The sequence below is a fragment of the Pteropus alecto genome, unplaced genomic scaffold, assembly GCF_000325575.1.
Source record: "Pteropus alecto unplaced genomic scaffold, ASM32557v1 scaffold45, whole genome shotgun sequence".
Classification (NCBI taxonomy): domain Eukaryota; kingdom Metazoa; phylum Chordata; class Mammalia; order Chiroptera; family Pteropodidae; genus Pteropus; species Pteropus alecto.
In genome coordinates, this window is record NW_006442491.1 from 7,438,801 (window position 1) to 7,462,371 (window position 23,571).

Sequence of the window (23,571 nt, forward strand, 5' to 3'; positions counted from 1 at the left end):
ACATTAACAAAATTATCATAGTGTCAATCCATACACTAGAGCCACCATTTTATTTGGTCATATTTAGTGACTCTGAGGTTGTCTTCAGAAATCTTAGAGTTGAAGAATTTTTGATGTGTTTTAATATCTAACAGTGTAGTGAATCAACAGAACAGGCCTTAATCCTTGGTTTAAGGATAGATACAAACCTAAAAATAGTAATTTGCTTTTCTCGGGGTGTATTGGTTAGCTATATCACAAAGGTAGCATGCTGTTAAAAAGAAAGACTGACCAATATTTATAAACATAGTGCCATATAATCCTGGAAATGAAACTGCCTCTAATACTCAGGCTCTCTTCATCAGAGGGAGAACTACTCTAAACACCACTGTACACAAAGAACTTTATTTGGCATAATTATATATTTCAAGTAGGAGTGAAGAGTCATTTGGCACATGATGGGACTCTTCCACACAGGGTAAAACATGAGCAAAGAAAGAAAAATGAGAAGTCATTAAAGGGAAAATTAAACAGTATATGGTTGATATACGTTCATTAACAACGCATTGTGTGAAATGTAGGATCAGGACTATAACATTTAAAAAGAAAAATAGCATTTTAGTATATTACTATTTACTAAAAAATCTTCAAATTTAAACATACTTTAAAGTAATCTTTAAAATACAATGCACTATCTCTCCATTCATACATATCCATGGGAAATTCATTCTTACACAACTTGTCTATACAAAGCCCAAAGGGTATCCTACAGATAGATCGCTTTGTAATTTTTCAGTCACACTTTCTCCACCACTAAAAGAAAAACAAAAAACAGCTTCACTTTTACATAAAATGTATTCACAGACCCAGGCAGTCTCATAAGAGGAAGGTAAATGGAAAAACAATTAATTGGTGTCTCAATTTCCGGGTCAAGGCACACCTTGATTGTGCAGTGAAACCTTCTACCTCCACCACCCAGGGCCTGAAGACAACGTGCTAAAAAAAATCTATGCCTTTAATCAGTTTCCTTCTTAGCATTTTTATTCCAAACTACCCTACTCAGTTGGCTAAATGACTAAACAACAAGGTCAATCAAATGCAATACTTCTCTCTATTCAAATATAATGGAAATTTTGACCATTCCACATTCAAAGAGCAAATACATTCTCACACTGACAACCACATTCCATTGGCTTTTTCCTGAAAGCAAAGTGTGACAGATGCCTTGGCTGTAATTGCCAATCAGCCTTTACATGGCAGCTGAAAACACAATACATCACTTTGATCTCCTTTGCTCTAAACACATTCACAATCAAGGAACCTGAACAAGGAATAAGAAATTGGCATCATTTCCAGAAGCTGTCACTCCATGGCACTTAAATACTATAATGTATATTTTGCTCATATTTTTATTTCTTTGTTTTAGAAACACTCTGATGAAGATCTAAACAAAAATAACCTGCAGTCAAACATCATATACATATATATTTGGAAAACACATTTTATCACCACATATGATAAAATATGAGCACATTTAACTAAATACCACCACTACCATTTCCTTTCCCAGTTATGCACCCGTGGAATGAAACAAATAAGAATGCTTGTCATATTTTGAAACAATGTTTAAAAGAATGTTACTCACATTTTGCAGGCAGGTCGTAGCCACATGTGATTTTTGCATGTCCAGTATCACAGCCGTTCAGGTTACGACATTCAGCTAGCAAACAGGGGCCAGCTGCTCTGTGAATACAGCCATCCACTAGGGGGGAGAGAAAAAAGTTAGCTCATACTTGACCATTTGGAGATAAATGCAAAACTTAAGATAGGAAGAAAAAAGGAACTCAATTTGCTCATATTAGAAATCACCATAGCCCATGGAAGAAAACCCATGGTCGCCAATCCCTCGAACACTATGTTTTCCAATTTCTCTCTCTCTCTCTCTCTCTCTCTGTGTGTGTGTGTGTGTGTGTGTGTGTGTGTGTGTGTGTGTGTGTGTGTTTAGTTTGTGTGGTTAACAGAAGTAGAAAGGTTATAGAAGTAATGTGCCTAAATGTTAAACACCAGGTTCTCAATGTGTGTGTGTGTGTTTTTTTTTTGGGGGGGGGTCCCTAATTTGTAGCATTTTCTAATTTCAATTGTGTAACTATTCCCACCATGTCCATTTCAAGCTATCAACTCAGTGTCACAGAACACAAGGTTGGGAAGAAATGCTAACAGTTCTATTTCCTGAGCTGGTAAGTATTGTCTCCAACAGGTTGTAGATGAAAACAAAGTTGAGAAGAAAATGAGAAAGGCGCTCTGGAACATTTGGACTCACCTCAAAACTGAGAGAGTGGAATTAAAGCTAATCAAAGCCAGAACCAGACCTCTGAGTTCCTCCTCCCCAAATACCTTTCTTCCAGGTGTGTAACAGGGCACTAGATGATGGACAAAGGTAGCTTAGGTCTTGATAAATACCTACAAAACCACCCTCACTCACTTGACAGGGACTAAAACAGAACTGCTGCTGCTACTGTTGTAACTTTGCTAAATGATCAGGCTTTCTGCCCTTCACCAACCTCAGGTCTCACTGGCTCCCTGGCCTTCACAGTGAGAATCATAAATCTGATGCCATCGGAAATGACAATTTTATATGACTGTATTGGGGGTAAATGAACAGGTGAAAGGCTTAAAGACCATATGCACGTAAATCAGGACATTGAGAATCTGAGTTCTTAGTTGTTATTGAATGGTCCCCTTGGACAGAAAGGAAATGCAAAATTGCAACGAGAAGGGCAATGAGACAGAAAAAGAGAGTAACAGTCATCTGAGATGTAAAAATAGACCAGGATATTAGTGGTCTGATGCTCTCTACCCAGACCATTTCCCCTCTCTCTACTGTTCACAACACCATGTAATTGACCATTACTTTTTATTCTTATTATTTTTATTATTATTTTGAGAAAAAGATAAATATATGATAAGAGGTGGTCACTGAGGGATGTATAACTTTTCTAATGTCCACCATTGACGGGTATGAAGGCATCGCTTTTGGCTGAATAAGTCTCCTAAGGAAACAGGGTCATCTGGGCTTTACCACATCATCACTTGCATATCTGTGAAGTTTGAGAATGAACCTGGGCCTCAAAGACCCTCACAACAAAATGAATTCACTCCAGACTATCTGAAACTACAGTGTTTCAGAAAACCTATGTTGATATCCAGACTCTACCTTTACCAGGCATATGGGACTCAAGCCCCAGTTTCCTTAGATATACATCAGTGTCAATAACAACACTACTTCACATGGCTGTGTATGGAATTTGAATCATATAATGGATGAGAGGCACCGCATAGTGTTTAGTACAGTGCTATGTGCACTATTAAGGTAATTATCTTAAATTCCTTAAGTGGAAATTTTGTGTAAATTTTAAAATGTTTTCCTCATTTAAAAATGAGGAATATAAAGAAGTAAGAATAATATGAAAACCACCATTTACTCTCCAACCAAGAGAACTCAACATTTGGATGCTCATTCTTTCACTTTTTATGCACACAGGCACTCATAGATATAATTTTTTCTTACAAAAAAGTTTGATAAATTGTTCAAATTCTTTCACATAGCAATTTTTACTTTTAAAATTTATTGTATAAAATAATTAACACAAATGCAAAAGATATAAGTAAAAGATATATCAAAGTTGTTTATAATAGTGAAAACTGAGAACTACTCAGATAAATAGAGAGCTGGTTAAATAAAGCAAAGTCTATCGATGCAATGAACTATTATGCAGCTATTAAAAACAATGGGCCAATGTTATGTAAATAGAGTCCTGAACATAAAAAGATTTCTAAGTGAAATGCCAGATGTAAAAGAATTTATATAGTATAGTCACAATTTTGTTTACAAAATTATACACAAACATACATATACATATACATTGATATACATACACATAAACACATATAGGAGTTAGAAAGATATACCCCAAAATGTAAAAAAATGATTATGGGACGGGAAACAGAAGATGAGACTATCAGGTAAAAAATTAAACCCTAATTTCTCTATGTTTGATTTTTCTTACAAGAACTTCAAGTACTTTAACGTGAACATATTCTCTTGACAAAGAGATAATTAGTTAATTTGTTTAAAATGAATAACTAATATAGGATTTGCTAGTGTACTTAATCATATGCTGTCAAATATTGTCTACATTATACAGATTGCAGCCTAATGCAGTTTGAAGATATGTAATTCTCAAAATCTTCATGGCTATACCAGCATTCCTGACTGCTGAAAGTCTAGCTGAAGAGCTATTTAATAATAATGACTATAGCCTAAATATACTGAGTGCATCTTTGTGCCAGGAACCATAAAATGAGGACAACTTTATAAGGTAGATACTAATTTTATTGTCACCATTTTATAGGAATTTAGAAGAGGTTAGTAACTTGCCTACATTCACAAAGTATTGGCAATGTGATTCAAAATCCCACCTTGCTCTAGTCTAATTCATTAAAATTCACAGCCTTCAGTACTTGAATCCAGGCAGTCTTACCTCAATTCTTGCACGTAGAATGTTGAACCACTAAAGACATTACTTTTTAATTCCCATCAATTTTATTCATGAGTTACAACGTACATACAATCAATTTTGCAGTTTTGATGAGTTTTAACAAACATACATACTCATGCAACCATGATGTCAATAAAGATACAAAATGTTTCCAACAATCCAAAAAGCTCTCCTGTGCCCTTGCTGTCCGATTTCCCCCTAACCATAGCTAAATTTCAACTGTTGTATAACTTCAAACTTCATATAAGATATGGGGAAGAGAGAGCTTGCTTTCACTCAGCAAGGTTTTGAGATTTATCTGTGTTGTTGCATGTATTCATTATTTTTAATGAATGTACTTCATTATTTTTATTCCTAATATTCCATGTTGAGTACACAATAATTCATCCATTAATCTGTGAATGGACATTGGAGTATTTAAAATTTTTAGCTATTACGAATAAATCTTCACACTTATACAAGTCTTTTTGTGGTTAAATATTTTTATGTTCATCGGACAAATATCTATATGAGTAAAATTGCTAAGTCAGTATATGTTTTACTTCGTTCACAACTAACATACAGTTTCCCAACAGATTATACCAATTTACATATACCCTGTCAGCACCAGGCTGATTGAGAAGGGAAGGTTTCGGTGGTGAGACGCCCAGTTGAAAGAACGCACAGGGAGCTGATATGAGAGCGAAACGACAGGCACTAACTTTATTGCGGGGAGCACACTTCCGCGTTGGGGGACTGCATGGGCTTATATATGCCAGAGAACAATAGTGGCATTCTGACACACATGTGTGATACAGCAAGCTGAATCATTCTTACATAAGCTGGTGCAGGCGCACTATTGTGTTTAATGTAACACACTAGATCCGGAGTCCTGTCCCTAGCAGTGAGCCTGGATCACAGCCAGACCTGGGATCAGCCAGGCCTGGGGCCCACATGCCTCCATCAATGTATGAAAGTTCAAATTTTAGCAATTCTTTGGTGTTGTCAGCCTTTTTAATTTGAGCGATTACAATGAATATAAGGGGGTATCTCATTGTGACTTCAAATTTCCCTGATGATTAATGATGTTAAGTATCTTGCCAAGTGCTTATTAGCCATTCATATATATTCTTTCTGGAAATGTCTGTTTACATCTTTTGCTATTTTCTTTGTCTTTTTATTACTTAATTGTGTTAAATGTGCTATGATTTCCATTCAACTTTTTATTTCAAATATTTTATTTCTTCAGTTCTCAAGATTTTCTTTTGGTTCTTTTTCTTACAGTTTTCATATTACTCCTGAAATTTCCTATCTCCTTAATCATTATGTCCGCCTTTACATGTAAATGCCTTAACAGATCTCACATAGTAATTTTAAAGGCCCGTCTGCCAATTCCGATATCTAGATCAGCTTTGAATCTCTTTATATTGACTGATTTTTCACATGACTCTTGTCTCATTTTCTTGTTTCTATGCATGTCTAGTAATTACTGATGTCATCTGAACATTGTAAATATGTTATAAAGGCTTTAGATGCTAAAGTAATGTTTGCTATTCCCCACATTTTACATTATAAAGTCTTTAATTCTAAATGTGATTCCAACTTACCCTCCCAACCTCATATCATTCCATTCTTTCTCTCTTGGCATCGCATCAGTCTGATCTAGGTACAACTAAATCCTCCCTATTCCTCAAACATACCATGACTTCCTTTCTAAAGTACTCTCTACCCAGACCATTCAGCTACCTTTTCTTTTCTGTCTAGCAAGGTCTTTCTCATTTTTCAACTCTAATTTCAATGTTTTCTCCTCTAAAAATTCATTCACAAAAACCTATTCGCAAACCATTTACACTTTGCAGGACAAAATAACGTCTCTTTATGTTCTCATAAGGTTCTGATTTGTACCCTTATTTTCATACTTATAAATTGTTTTATAGCTATTACATAAATAAAGCAGACTTTTCATATTCTACTAGCTCCTTGAGGGCATAGGTAGTGGCTTATTCTTTTGTATATCCCCAGCTATCTTTATAACTGACATTTTGTAGGTGCTTAATAGATGCAATTAAATGTGGGAGAAAGTAGTGTAGGTTTGTTTTTTTGTTTGTTTTTTTGTTTTTTAATTAAGGAAGTGGTCAGGCTAGTTAAATCCAAAGAATCAAAAATTAAAAAGTAAAGTTATATATACAGCAACATATAATAGTTACAAGTCTAGTGAAGAGCTTCCACATTAGAAGTGTTAACAATTCACAGAATCTGAAAATCCACCCACTTCTTGGGTCTGGTGCAGCCTGTTAGAAAACCTGCTCCTTTCATTTTCCTTATTGTCAGGTTAAAAAGGCAGCAGGCCGAATAGTAGCAAATTGTGCGATTCAACACAGCAGCACTTTTTCCATCTTCCCCACCACCATCCCCCAGTGGGAGGGGACCGAGCACCAATAGTCAACATTCAGGCTGGCATACAATATGTTCAGTTTTACTCAAAATATCTAAACTTAATTATAACTAAAAATAACAATAACAACAAACCAACAACAACCAAAAACGAACCCAAGATCAAAAGTCTAAAAGAGAAAGCTGAACACAATTTTCCAGAGGGCAATAGAACTATCTATGCCTCTTATCCTACCAAAGAAATTTTCCTATAGGAAAAAAATAAAAGACAACTAAACTCTATAAATAAATATCTTTGCCAAAGCCCATTTATTTTACTTCCTGGGCATATAGATAGATAGCACTTCCTATCCTCCTTGTAGTTATATGGGGTCATGAGATGAGTTCTGTTTAAAGGGATATGAGTAAAACTTATGTAATTACTTCTACATACAATCTTAAAAATCCTGCATGCATTCCTCTACCCGATCTTCCATTGTCTACAGAGGATCCGTTGCAAGACTCCAGTTTCCCAGGAGATGATACAACAACTAAATGGAAAGTGCCTGAATCCCTAAATGCCTCTGTGGATCAGTGTTCCTCTCACCCTTACTGGACTATCAATCAAGTGATAGATAACCTTTATTATGTAAAGCCACTGAGGTTTGGGTATGTTTATGAGAGCAGTTTGCCTTGACTAATATATTTACTGCTGTTGTAAATACTAGTGTGATAATTTTCATTCGCCTCAATTACTGCTGTTTTTCAAAGTTTATGTAAAAAAATTTAGGTTTTTCCTATTAGAATGAATATATTATTTTGGCCAAGTTCATTCCCTTAGATATGCCTCACAGTCCTTCATCATACTGGCCTCCGAGGACTCAAGGAACACCAAAGCCAGGCTTGTCCTATTTATTCAAATAGTTATCCTTCCTACTCAATGCTTGAAATCAGGCTAATAGAAGATAAAGGCTGAGGACTGCCTGAAAACTGTCTGTAGGTATGGCCAGCTAGTAATGGGGTGAACACAGAGGTCACTTGTGGGGTTGCACTTCAACAGGGCTGAGGAATCTGGCTGCAGCTTCTTCAAAAGACCAGGGTTTTTGCTGTACTGACACACCTGTCATTTACCATCCTGACAGTGACAAAATGCTTGCAGGCAGATGGTTAATTAAGGTAAAGGCCTTTGACTCCCAGAATATTTTTCTCAGTTACCTAACAAAAGCTAAATTCAGAAGACTTCAGCCTATTAATTAGGCCATTTTATTTAAGTTTCTTTACACTATCACCTAGAGAATTAGACTGTCTGAGGGTATGGTAGAAAGATGGGTTTCAGTTGTTCTTGGGGGAAATTGTTTTCCACTTTTGTCAAAATTACCTTGGGGTTTAAAGTTTGGAGATGGTTTTACAGAACAGCCTTATCCCACTATCTATCTAAAATAAAGATAAAAGAGATAGGACGTGAAACCACACCAATTTTTCTGACCTAATATTTATTTTACTGCATGATTCCAGGCTGCATTCCTCAGGTAAGGCTCCCTATTTTATAAACAAATGAATAAACCGATCCTAAAAATACGATAAAGAAAAACAAACCACAAAGCATTGAATGGCGGATATGGCAGACCTGTGAGTGTAAGAGGTAGCAAAGAAAAACAACCAGGAAACTGTCTAAATCTATATTTTGAAAAATACTAAAAATATTATTTAGCGAAATCCAGTTATTTTAGAAATTGGCCCTATGAGGTCTCTTGCTTGTCTTACAAAGACAATTTTCTAAACAGTTTTTAGCAAGGGAAATTTTGAAGTTCTTAGATGTGCACATATTCATTTAATCTTCTTCTGTAAATAAAAGACAGTAACTTAATTTAAAAGCAGCCATACAAATCATATTAGTATGAAAAATAAGAGGTTCTCTTCTTGAATATATCTCTTAGAAGCCCAAGAAGATACAACAGAGTTATTTCCAAATCAAATCAACATAAATTTATTAACCAACTACCTTGCACAAAGCATTCTGAAAGAAGCTGTGAAGGAATCAAATAATAATAATACGTCAAATCTTTTGAGGGTTTACTGTGCACCTTCTCGTGTGCTAAGTGACTTAACTTTCACCTTATAAAAGCCAGTGTTGTGAACTGGAAAAAGGATAGTTCTAGAGTCAGAGGCAGAGGTTTGAATTCTAGTACTCATTTTAGCTCATGTGTATAACAAGGACCCTCATAAGACCTCTATCCAAAAATCATAGTTTTTTTGGTGAGTAAATTAGTTATTATATAACAAAGACTTTGAATAATGCCTAGCATGTAGCAAGGATGCAATAAATGTTTGTTATGCTATTACATTTAATCATCATAAAATTTTTTAGAAGTAGGATCTATTATAATGACCACTTAACAAAGAAGTGAAAGTTAAGGAATTAATGCAAGGTCATGTAAGAGCTGGGGTTAGAACCCATGTTTGCCTAAACTTAAAGTCTGCTTTCTTAATCCTTACTCTCTCCTACCTTCATTAATGCAAAGAAATATAAACTATGGTCTCTCCCTTGGAAGCCAAGCGAATAGGTCAGAAAGGCTCAGAAGCATGTTCTCACTAAAATAAAACACCATAAGCAATGCTAGAACATCTTAGTATAGAGAATATATCTTTTAATAGATCGACAAACCTTTTGGGAACATGTCATATGTTAATGTGGTATATTTTGTAAATTACCACATATTTAATTCTCAAAACAATTCTGCAAGTTGGTCTTGGACTTTATTACTTTTCCTATTTTATAGCTGAAGAAAACACATTTAAGAAAAGATGTCTACAGTCTTCCACCTGTTAAGTGGCAGATACGAATTTAAGTTTTATGGCTCTCAAAATGAAGTCAATATTACCAAAGGAGATATAAAAATGTGGATTCCTGGACCCAACCCAAAATCTATAGAAATGGTCTCTCTAGCAGTGGGATCTGCATTTAATAATTTCCACAGATAATATAGATGCACACCACCAACTGAGAATTTGAGAATCACTCCTCCATGTTATCTTGCTTTTTTATCAAAGCTCCAGAAAGTGGCAGGTAGTTGGGTCTGTGGTGAGTAATCTGAGGATGCACTGGATACATGAAATCGTGAGTCTTGGCTCTGATAAATCAGAAGATCTCCTTTAAATTTAAGTAGAGCTGTGTCCTCATCTTCTCCCACTCATCTTAATCAAACATCCAAGCACTCCCTGCCCTTAACAGTTTGCACTTAAAGCAGGCAATATTAACTGGAAATAGAACTGAACTCCAGTAGCAAGTAGGATTTTGATTAGACACTGCTTCACTCAAAGATAGATGTGGTAATCATTACACACTTTGGGCGTGAACGGGTCTCTGCTATATGGTCTCCAAAGTAAGGCCACAAGATATCCATATGGAGAACGGAAGAATATATTCAAATCTTTACTGATATTTATAATTTTTATCTAAAAAAGATATAAAGTTTAAGGTTACTAACATTTAGTATATAGATTGACAGTAGTCCTTGTATATAATTTATAAGTAAACACGCACATATATAGAAGCACACTAAAAAAATTTGTCCTGAAAGAAGTGCACAATTGAAAAAAACTTGGAGTCAACAAATGTGGCGATTAGGAGTCCTCTAGAATCAAACTACCAGTCTCTGTCCCTTAGAGTTTCTGCATGTATATAATGGTATTATGTTAGTACCTACCTTGTAGGATTCTTAAGATAATTGAGTGAAGTAACATTTGTACAGTGCTTGGCTTGTGCAGTACCTGCATAAGTACGCAAAGAATCTTAGTGTGGTAGACCTTTCTATCACAAGTACTGCAATTATTCTCATCTTTCTAACCATACCCTTAGCAATGTGACCCTACAGTTTTTCCCATGTAGAGATGTAACCTGTTTCACTATTCCTTGAATCTAGGCTGATCTTATAACTTGCTTTGGGCAACAGAATGAGGCAGAGGTGTTTCTGTGCCAGGTCTAGTCCTGAGCCTCAAGAGGCCTTTGCACTTCTATTCATTCTCTTGGAAACCTCCTCGGCTTCCATGTGAAAAAGGCCAGGACAACCTGCTGAAGGGTAAGAGACCATGAGGAACAAAGACAAGCTATCCCAGCTGAGGCCATCTGAGACTAGCTAGTACTCAACTTCCCTGGCAACTGAGCACAAACACATGAGTGAGCTCTGCTAAGATGAGAAGAACTATCCAGCTTTAAGCCACTAATCTTTGAGGGGTGGTTTGTTACACAGAAAGAGCTAACTTAGCCATCAACATAAAAAAGATACAAAGCAATTATCCACTCTCAAGTGAGGACACAAAGGAATAAGGTTAAATAACTGTCCTAAACTCTTGGGGAAGAAAAGCAATATAGCTGAAGTAATCAGATGAAAAGTTGATTCCATTAGCGGTCACCTATAGCCACACGAAAGATTTACGTGTCAGGTACTAAATAGCATCAGTGTTTCCTTTAGGGAGGAGAAGAAATATCTCTGAGAAAAATACAATACAATGACAAGAAGATCTACATCTAGAAGCTTCACAGATGTGAGAAATTTAGCTATTTGAAACAGCCTTAGGCTGACTGAAAAATTAACTTCTATTATGAACCTCCTGAACTTGCTGGTCAATTTGACAATGAGATGTGCACTGTGATCCCAGAAGATGATAAAATGTAGTAGAATAAGCATTTACACATTTCTTAACTAAGGAACCTGGAGCAATTTTCAGCTATGGATCACATAAGTAGCTTTCTTCATCTCTAATCCAAAAGCTTAGACATTGATTTTTAAAAATCAAGAGACATTTCTATCTCCAAGAATCTAAGACCTACTAATTGTGCAGATACCCAAGAAACTGTGATTTTTGTTTCTCTTGTTGAACTAGAATTTCTAAGCGAGGATAGGAAAATATTTCTCAGAAATAGTTACAGTATGCCTCCCAAATTTTTTCTCAGAAAAAAATATAAATCATGAGCTCTGTCTCATCATTAGTTTTGAGAGTGAGAAAGTCAAGTTGATTAAAATCCAACTCAGATTATGAAAGATATATCTATTTGATGTAAACTTCATGGTGAACAAATCACTGTAAGACCTAACCCATACATTTCCTTCCACATATTCACACTCTCTCTGTCTCTCTGTCTCTCTCTCTCTCTCAAAAAAAAAAAAAAAATCAACTTTGACCAAAGAGAATGTCATTATGACATTGTGACAAAGATTAGTGTTTTCCTACCCATTCGTAATTTTAATTTTCCCTTCTAAGAGAATCCCTATATTGACTGGGGTGGCTATATGCGCAGCTATATTTACCAGCAGCTCTTTCAAGGATAAAAAAAGATATGAGTGACCAATTTAGATGGAAAGAGATGCCATTGGGTAGGTTCCCAGGTAAGTTCATTATAGAGGGTTCGCCCACACAGATCTTTGTGTATATACATACACACATACAAATGTATATACATATATATAAATATATATACACACACATATAAAATATATGTCTTTTAATTGGCCTTTCTCACTCTTCAACCTCCCTGCATGAGACTGAAACCTGCTGTTCAGGTTTCAGTAGCTATCTAGTGAGCATGAGCATGAAGGCTACATTCTAGCATGACAGTAGTAGGTGACTGAATCTCTGATGGCATCTGAGAAGGTATCATTTTAGCCTTGAATTACTTTTCATTGAATGAGAGAAAACATTTTTTGTGAATGAGCACATGTTTTATGCAAGCCACTATTTTGGGTGGGGATGAGGCTTCTATAACTTGAAGTCTAATGGCATTTTAAATGTTGTAGGCATACATTTTAATTTAGTTGAGATATGGTCCCTGAAATTCTAGATAAGGGACTTCCCTTGAACCATTACCAAAGTATCAATTACTAGGAAATTCTAAACTGACAAACATTGGAAAGAGAACAATACAGCAGATGGTTCATTGGAGGAGTATTCTTGACCATGCCATTGTAGAAGGAATGCCACCCGAAGAATCTGGAACGTGCCAGTCTGGCAGCCATGTGACCTAAAGGCGGCTTAGATCTTGTCAGCTCCACCAGGGAGGTACATTTCCACCAGCAGTCAGACTGTATCGACTCAAGGTAGATGCTACTATAGGATCCAGAGAAGATAGTGAGGGTCATATTTCTCTGGAAATCCACAGACAGTCTGAATGAGGGGTAAATTTGCCATCAGAAATGACAAGGATTTTCAGGCAAAGAATATATTAGCTGGTACCTTGAAAGCTCAAAAGTACTTTTTTTTTTTTTTTTTAATTTGGCAAGTTTGCTTGGGAAGAAAAAATAAGCAACTCAATTTTTATTGAAGGGCATCCTCATTCCTCCTCCCAAGGAGACACCCTTCTCAAGGAAATATGAAAAGACAGGTCCTAACACTATATTTTGAATAACCTTCAAAATAACCTTCAAATTAATCTGATGTTAATAGATCATAAATAGAAATTTTGACTTTGAAATACTAACTGTGTTCTCAGAACAGCTGTAATAGACCTGCTTCTAGAATGTGACTTTGCCTGGGTTAAAGTCATAGATGGTGTCTTCGTTTCTGGGGAAGTCTTAATAGAGACCAGGTCAAGTGGAAATGCAGGAGCAGGAAGACCTTCTCTTTCCAAGAGATAAGAAATGGGCCAACTTAAATACTTCCTCTTCTATCAGAAACTTCCTAGTGGCTGGGGACATAAGTTCAGCACTAGGGATGATGTAGGTCAATATCAACAGGTGCCTCTCAGACAATCTCATTTGTTATCAGAAAATGAGACTTGTGGAGAAAGGTAATCTTTCCTCAAGGGATTCATATTATATAATCTTTCGATCATATTATATAATCTCTTCTTCTCATTTTCTTCCTGTGAGGTAGTAAATTTGTCATTTTGGGGTTCATACGCCTATCTGCTCCAAGAAATACTAATGGTTTTAAGTGAGCTAATAAAGAATTAAAAATCTTCAGGAGAGAAAAAGAAAGCTCTCTGATCTTTCACCTGGATGTCTAAAGGAAAATGGTAAAGCTCGTCTGTAAATATGTATTTGTAAAAATATAAAATCTTGACACACACAAAAGAGAACCTTGGTTTTTGTAAACTCTTTGCCACTCACTGTGCTTGAGTTTTAAAAGGACTAATGACTCAGTGTAGCTGTAGGTCTAGGAAGGAGATAAACAACAAGCAGCCTTTTTCTTCAAAGTCCACAAAGGAAGATGGTATTTATTGCCCCAATCCAAACAATGACTTTTTTTTCTCCCATTATTTATTTTTGTGAGGAGCTTTGAGAAATAATCTTATGTGAAGAGAAAATTTAGATGTAAAAAACATTTTGGTCATTCTCTCAAGCAATAAAATGATTATTTCTTTTTGACTTTTTTTCTGATTAAAGAAAAAGCTGACCTCACTTTAAATTAAAGACTAATTTTCAGAAAAGACTAATTTTCCCTTGTATTTCATAACTTGACCCATTTTTTAATTTTAAATAGGAATAACGTATCTCATAGAGCTTATAGTAGTTTATAATTTTAATGATATTTCTTTCCAGTAAAAAATTCAACATATACGCCTGCATGGATAAATATTTTGCCTTAAAAATTCCAAACTCTCATGGAAAATAAGTCAGTAAAAAATTCTCAAAGAGCAAAAAAAAAAAAAAGCACTATATATTAAATGAAATTTTAGTATTAAAAAATATTTAACCTAAACTAATAAAAGAGCAGAATGAATAGTGTCACGTGTGATTTCCATAACTAAAGTTGCATTTCCATGTAGGCATCTAAAATATTTCTAAAGAAACAGGTTAAGATCATTTCCCCCCCCCACTAGGAAATGTATCCACTTAGGAAAAGAGAAAGAAATTCAGAATTTTTTTCCTCTAGGAATGAAAGTAGCGATTTGCCATGTGGAACCTACAGGAGGGCCCTGGTGCTAATAAGAGCTATAGAGGGCATTCAGGCATCCCCACATCGCAAACCTATGTTAATTGAATGTCAGTTGAGACCCCCACCTCCAGACCCTCAAAGATGCCTTCCTTCTGTAAGGCTGTTGCCACAGGAAAATACATTTCCAGAAACAGACGGAGCAACACTCTGTTTGCTTCCCTCTTTCCACTGCAGGCCCAGTCACCAGGTCCAAAGCACTGATTTTATGGTCTCTTCTACACAAATTCCCTCTCATCCTATCCGTTCTCTCTCTAAGACATGTCTCCCCAGAGTGGCAACTGAATGGGAGGAAAATGTCACAAAGTTTTCTATTCAAGGTCTATTTGGTGAGGACTTTTGACTCATATACACATTAAAAATCAAAAATACAAGGCAGAAAATGGTGGTGGCTGTGGGGGAGGGATAAATGAGTTTCTCTGTGCCGATAAAGAAAGTTTTGTTCATTCTTCAAGTTCACAGAAAAGAGACTTCGGAAAGGATAAAGCCATGGCTTGGATAATCCTACTGCTCATCGAAATGTCTATTTTCTTTATCCCTAGTGGAACCATTTCACCCCATCTAAAATGCTTGTGGGAGAAGTTAAAATGAGCCACGTGTGCTTTCCTGCACAAAGAGGCCCTATGTTTAACAGCTCACACATCCAATACCTCAACGGTTTTGAAAAAAGCTGTGTTTATTATGAGGGCTTATGAAATAAAAAGTACAAACTTTCTCATCCTGAATAATATGCAATGAAATTTACAGCCAAAATAAGGAAGCTATGCATAATGTAACACTTGGCAAGAATTTTAATCAGTGGATTGGCAAGGCCAGATGCAATACTTCAGTTCCTTTTAGACACATCTTAGCTTCCTTAATTTAAATACCACATACCAGGACTAGGGAGAACATTTAGAAGACATTGTGCTTTCTGCAGGAGTGCTGACGAGCAATAAAAGCTAAGAAGGGAGCACCGTTGATGTGATAACAGTTTCAACCTCAGGAATGAATAATGGCAAGAGATAGACATGCTGTTATTATAGAGCAAAGCAACACAGATTTACATTATGACAAGGCCTTCCAGCCACATTATTTTAAACAGGTAAAGACGCTTCCAGGTATCATTCTGGCTCAGGATTGCTCTAAAGAGCACAAGTCTGGATTTTGTCAGAACTTTTCACGCAGTATTGTTGTTTTCCCAGCTGAAAAAACAACAGAACTATCCAGTAGCCGTCAGTTCTTGAGCAGCCTAATGGCAGTTAAGCAAGTTGAAAGTCAGGTCACATAATGTGGACCCAAAACTGACCATCACAGAAAGAGTTATAATGCAATGAAAAGCTCGGGGGAACCTATTAAATCCACTATCCCTGTCAAGATGAAACAGAGCAATCCTGCCTCCGCAGCAACGATATTTTAAAGAGGCCACAAGAAAACATTTTATCCCTCTGCCATCTGCACAGCATTTTAGTAATTAGTATCCAGTATATCACATGAAATCTCAGGAAGTAAAATATTAAGAAGACTCAAAGTCAAATGGTAGAGACACAAATTATACAGTGTTCAGACTTAACTCTCTCACTTAGAGTCTTTTCCTTTAAAAAAAAAAAGTTTAATATTTAACTGTCCTTAAGCTTGCAAACGTAGCAAAGTCTCGGGACACAAGATGTTGTTTTAAAACATTCTTCAATGACTCAGTACTATAGAAGGTAAATGAGGGATGGGGAGGACAATTTGCTATGCTGCACAGGAATCAAAGGTCAAGGGACACAGAAAGTCCCCAACTCTATAAACTGTTCTGCTAAGAATGGTTTTAGAAATTATTTCAGAAATGTGATTTGTTTAGAGAAAATACTGATTATTTTTATGCTATGGTATTTCTTTACTAGGTAATAAAAAATTTATACACCATAAATATCTGGAGAAAGTTATTATTTGGGGGCTTATCCTGCTGTAAATTCGATAAAACAAAAAATTAATATGAATACAGTTTGCGACATCATTGCTTCCTCAATCATACCAGTGAATATTTGGTTCTTACCTCTCAATGGAAAGAGCAAAAAGCTGGGGAGTTTTGGCAGAGCAATAAAACCACACCTCAGGGATTGCGTTTAATTCTGGCCCTGCAGAAAAGGAATCAGTATTTTCTTTATTTTAAGGACATTTACTAGAGTGTATCTCCTTTTAGCAAATAGTAAAATGACAATCATGATACTTTCTGTTGAAATGAATGTTTGAACTGATGAAAAAAATTTGTTACCAGAGGGATGAAGAAAATGGAGCTTCCAAATTCATATGTAGTACACAATACCAGATAATTCAGAGAAAATGTAAATGAAAGTATTTTTGAATAGGGAGATAAAAGTGCCCTGGAGAATTTGATGCCAGATCCAAGGGCTGTGGGAGAAAACAAAATTCAAAGGATGAATGTATGTAATTCAATTATGCTAGGAAAGATGACTTGAGGATAAAAATTCTAATAAACTAATTTAGGAGTCTTAAAATTATTCCAGTATGATTGAAATTAGGTAAGGATGGCTTGACGATTGAAGAAAATGCCATGAGACTTCAGTAATATGAAATTAACAGGCATAATATCTGTGGGAACTAGGCATTTCTAACTAAGGAGAAAGTAAAAAATGTAACCATTTTGGAAAGAGTAAAGAAGAAAGAAGATAATCACGACTTTTATGTGCCTATTAAAGTAATGCTTAAAACTGTGATTCATTTGGTCAAGGCTTAGCATCCTTTTATTAAAATTGTTCCTTATTCTTTGTAAATCTTTCTACCTCCTTGCCCCCTTCATTAATACTATGGTTTAAAAAAATACTAAGCTGTTCTTGAACTATTAATGGGGTGATTTCCCATAATGCCTCAACCAGTTATTTCTGGTCACTTAAAGCCCGTAAGGTGTTGTTCAATAAATAACTCTTCTATTACCTCATGTATTAACTCTTTTATTTAACCGACTCCACAGGCACCTACAATGTGCCATATACCACTGAGGAAGTGGACAGAAATATAAAGAAGCCAAGCCTTTAACAAAATGACATCAGAATTATGAGTCATAATTAAAATACCTAGCAAACTTCCTAGCCCTTATATCAGTGTCTCTCTATTCCATTGCAGTCAGTAAAATATGCCATCCAGTTGAAATCATAAAGCTGTCTTTATGTAACTTCTCTCAGCCATACAAGTATCCATTTATGACTACTCTGACTTTGGGCAGGTTTTGCAAAAAGGTGCAGTTTCCAGATTCAGATCAGATCTACCACTATTACTAGCAATTCCAGGGACGCTCCTTAGCTCTTTGGAGCCTCTTTCCTTATTTGTAAAATGGACATAATAATTCTTATATTAAAGATGGTTTTGAAGATTAGCTTGGGTCAAGAATGCAAAGCATTTAGGACATGGTAGATGCTCATTAAATGGTGAGTGCTGTAAGTACCATCAGTTACATCATTTTATCTAATATCAGAGGTGCTTTTGCACTCGCGTCAGTTTAGAAGGGAATCTAAAGAGACAAGAGCGGGTCTCAGTCCTACGTCAGGATGATGCATCTTGTAGGTATTACAGCTCTAAGGAAAACCACGTCCCCCAAATTGGCTTGTGTTGATAACAGTCTACATAAGTTCCAAATTAAATCTTGCAATGTTATTACATGCCTAAACAAAAAGAAAGAAAACAGTGGTTAATATATGAGCAGAGATGATTTTCTCTTTTCAAGATGATGCTATGTTCCTCATCTAGCGTTCTGAAAAAGTTGTCATGTAAAATTATTTCACATTCTTTTCAGCCCACTCAAAGCACATAAGGGCTTACTGAAACATGGGTCTTGTAAATATGCCTGAATGTCAGGATTTTGGCTCTAACAGTGGAACTAGGAAGGACTCCAGTCGTATCTTTCTGTGCTCTTCCTGATTTATGAGCCAGACCTTGGTATTTGATGCACATGTGAGAAAATAAGATGTTTCTTATCTATTGTGATTTTTGTGAAATCAACGATTATCAAATTCTCACTCTTAGTAATGGACAGGGAGAATTTAAAAAGTAAAAATGTATTGCCTGACAGTGAACAAAAAAATACAATTCTATATGCAATAAAGTAACTTAATTAGATCTTGAAATTATAATCTATATATTCTAGAACTAGAAACTCAAAAGAGTTATCACTAATAATTTAATTATAAAACTAAATGCCATGACATACAGAATCAAACTAAATACCATGATGTAGAGAATCTGAGAAACATCACAGCAATTAATACATAACTATATATTATGTGGTCTTTTAAAATAATTTATTTAAAAAATAATTTAAAACTTATAGAGAATTTACAAAGCCAGTATAAAGAACTTCTATATATTCTTCATCCAGATTCCCCAATGGTTAATATTTTACCACATTTGTCACCATATGTATATATGCATACATATCTACATATTTTATATATATATAATAAGTATGTTATATGTAAATATAAAATATATAAAACACTGTATCTAAAACATACATGTATTATGTATATTTATATATATTAAAAAATATGTATATCTGTTCTCCTTATCATTAACAATCTTTTTTCTAAACAGTTTGAGAACAACATACAGATCTGATGCCCTATCATTACTAAATATTTCAATCTATATTTCCCCCAAGCAATGACACTCTACCTATAACCATCTAATAACTCTCTAAGTCAGGAAACTGATATTAGTATAACTCTACCTTCTTATTTGAATTTTGTCAATTGCCCCAGCAATGTCTCTGTTTTGCTTTCTGGGTCAGAATCCAATTTGGCATAAGTGTAACTAAACTAATTTAGATCTGAATGATTTATGAAAAAGGATTTTTTATTAGAATAACTGTTCTTCAAAATTGTTCATTTTTTAAATATTATTTTAAACTTCAATGCCACCAGATTCGGCAACCTCTCATCCTGACACTACTGATCAGTAAAACGAAGCACTTTCATATCACTTGCAAATAAACTACTAAAACCTAGAAAAGAAGGAAAATGTGTTTGAAGCTATTGAAATTATCAATCTGCTTTCATTGCTTGAATCCATGTATTTGTAATAAAAATTTGTGAATATTTAAAATTTCTATTGTATCCTGGTTTCTGAAAAAATGTATTTTAAAAATGTATATTTAAAGCTGTGCTCCTAACCTCAACTGCAAATTACATGTATATATGCCTAGGATAGTGTCAGCTTCAACATGTATTTTGATTATTACTTAATAACTTAGCAAAGAAGTTATATATCTTTAGGAAACATCTATTGAAACAGTTTAAAACATTTGTGAAGGAGAACAAGCATTAACTTGTATATGAGAAGCATAGAGATTATGAGGTTTTTCAAACTATTACAGTTTGACTATAAGCCAACATCTTGAAAGCCTTTTGCAACAAGTTATTTATTTCTTTTGATAATGGAATATGGAGTTTTCTCTAGAAAAACTTAGGCTCAACTATCTATCAAGGACTTCAAGACGTTCTCATCAGTAACAAAGTATGACATCTAAATGTGGCAAACTCACTTAAGCCTGGATGCAATTCTAGACGAGTTGAAGGGCAAGAGGTTAAGCCATGGCTGTATTTATCAATATGCTTTTAAACCAATGAGTGGATCAAGTAACATACAGAATGAATGGGAATTAAATGTAATTAAAATCACTGTCTCCACAGACAGGGCAGGTTATAACCTTTATTCTCTCCAACCAAGCCCCTCCTCTCATGTGCCTCTAAGAGTCATAAGTAAAAGAACCCAATATTTTTGAAAGTTTTTTTAAGGTTGTTTTATTTAGTTCGTTTTTAAAAATCGGAGATAAAAATACAAAGCAAAGGTGTCTAGGAGAAGGTTATTGAAAGAGAAACACCAAAAAATATGGCTGAAATTGTGATGGCGTATTTTATTTTGTTTTATATTGCCTTGTTTGATTTATTTTAAGGAACTTTGATGGAGGCGCATTTGTCAAAAATGAATACAGTCTCAAAAGAAAGAGAAGGATTTCTCGATCTCTCATCATACTGGTATCCACCAAACCCTTTTTCCCATTAGTGTACAGATAACTTGGAGGTTGTAACTTGGAGGGGTAGAGGATGGAAAAAAAAATAGGAAAAAAAATTCAAGTATAATTAAGTAATTTGCTAATCTACGGGGAGCCAACATTCTTTGTACTAAGTTCTTGCATAATCAGAACTGCACTATAATAGGAACCAAGCAATGGTCTGGTAATTGCTGAGTGAAAGCCACCTCAGAAGACATGGAAGAGAATGTTTGCCTCTGGTAGGTAAGAAAGACATACATTACTACATTGCTATTAAGTCATACAAAAGAGAAAGGTGAATGTATATTAATGAATTACTAGTTCAATTAGTACTTTTCTAAAAAGTTCATCTTTTTTTCTGATCATATATGTATTATAAATAACTTATAGAAAATGTAGAGAATACAGAAAAGTATAATTACAAAACTACCCATACTCTCATTACCCAGAGATAAATTCTCTTAATATGTGTTATATTTCTTACCACTCTCTTCTCTGTTTTTTTTAAGGCATTTGTTCTGAAAGTGTTATTCTAGCCCAGCAACAACAATATTACCTGGGAATTTGTTAGAAATGTAAATTTGGGGCCCTCACCCAGACCCATTAGAAATTCTGGAGGTCGTATCCAGAAATTTGGATTTTAACAAACCCTTCAGGTGACCCTGACCATGCTAAAATTTGAGGACCACTGCTTTAAGATATTCTTAACATATAGATATGAAGAATATAGGCCAAAGATAGCGCAGTTTTTTTTTTAATTAAAAAATAGTATTAGATTAAATTAAGAGATAAATCCATCAGTAGAACAGAGGCTCCGACCTCTAGTTTTAAGAGTACTAAAACCAATATTCTTTTTTTTCTGCTAAAAGAAAAAATAAAATTAGAAAAAAAACAGAACAATTTTTTTTTTCTTTTATCCTTCCTCCATTCCTGTTCTTATTCCAGGAAGTATTAAGATGGTTTAAGTTTTTCTGATCAAGGCATTTGTCTATAGACAATTTTAAGGGCTTTATATGCTATAGTTTAACCTTATTTCTCTAAAGTGAGTATAACTTGGAAATAAAGAACAATTAATCAGAGCATGAACATGACCAGTTAGCAAAATTTTAAAATAGATAATTAGGTAGAACTAATTTTAAATTGTCTTACAATAAGAATTTGAAACATTAATCATCTTTTTTCCCTCATTATCTGAGAAGTGAAATTGTTTGTTGAAGAAAGAGTATACAAACTGATAATTCCCTTTTAATAAAGTTAAATTGCAATGTAGTTATTATAAATATGTTATTGAAATTATCAGGTCTTTACGCTCTTAAAAAAAAAATGAAAAATAAACGATGTCCACACTCTCTTGGAAAGGGAAAGAAATAAGTCCAGTATGCTGAACCACACAGACATTTCAGAAGACATCTTCTTACCCAAACAAGTGTGATTTGGAAGTCAAAGACAAGTTATTACAAGCTATACTTATTGGCATAGCAATGTTCTTTCCTGGGTGGTCTGATAAAGACTGGTAATTCCCCAGAATTATTATGTACTTGAACTAAATACCAGAGAAAGAAAATGAAAAAGAAACACAAATAAGCCTCTCAGAGGCTTTTTATATTGTTCAACATCATTTTATGTATTTGTTTAAAGTTTTCTTATCACAGATAAGCCCGAAAGACGTATAATATTACCCTTGTGATAATGATTTAATTATTTTATATTCTTGCCCAGCCATGCAGGTGGCACTTTTCATGGACAAAGAAAACTCCTAGTAAATAGAAGGCCCAAACCCCAGAGATATGTAATCTTTCCACACAGTGTAAACAGTTCTGGCTGGTATTTCTCCACATGCAGCCCTACAGTGCTTCACTCTGCCAAACTCAAATAGAACCTACTGGTTTATTTCCAGCTGTTCCTGAGGTTTTTCATCTGATTTTATTTACTAGTCTAAAGTGTCTGTAACGAGCACCAAATAAGCCACTATTGCCAAGAGTGGAATATAAAATGAAAGGGCTTCAATTAATGAATAATATTAACACACTTAGAAATGGATACTAACTTGAATCATTGAATGAGGCACTGTAACTTATTAGATTATATTTTTAAACGATTTTGAATAAAAATATTTAAAATTATGTAAATGTCATTTGGTACATGAATTTTTAAATCCATAATGCTAATACATTGGAAAATATAAAATAAAGCAGATATATATGAAAATAATAATATGGCAAGACCAGTATATATTCCTCCTACTGAGAGAATGTGTGGGTCTCTGTATGCGTGTGTATGTGTGAGAGTGTGTTGTATTACATACATGTTAAAACTGGTGTGTATACCAGCCCTCTGAGAAGCTTAGGAGGTATATAACATAGTGTTTTAACATTCGTGTATATCATAACTGATACTTATGGTCTAGGAAACAAATAAATCCAACACAGTACAGAGAAAATAATATCCCAAAATAGAGGCAGAAGTTTTAAAGATGAGAAGTCCAAAATTCTCTACCTAGAGTACTAGAAAACAAACAGTACAACAACATGACCCCCACAGTGATGACACCTCTCACATGAGCCAGAACAGTCCCTGGGCTCAAGCCAAATTCACTGTCTGGCACTTCTCCAGCCACAACTCTGAGCTTCACATTTTAATTATAATACTAGTAAAGGGCTGCTGAATATATTATAATAAAATTTGAACAGTTTTTTCTCCATAAGCTACAGTTTAGCC

General features: G+C 34.8%; 1 protein-coding gene across 1 annotated transcript in view; it reads right to left on the bottom strand.

Annotated features, from left to right (window-relative positions):
• LOC112470954 (O-acetyl-ADP-ribose deacetylase MACROD2-like) overlaps positions 1-23,571 on the bottom strand; it is a 1,076,828-nt gene that overhangs the window by 498,079 nt on the left and 555,178 nt on the right. Inside the window, exon 5 of the mRNA XM_025039708.1 lies at positions 1,625-1,741. Within this exon, the coding sequence (XP_024895476.1) occupies positions 1,625-1,741 (117 nt within the window). The remainder of the gene's footprint in view (positions 1-1,624; positions 1,742-23,571) is intronic.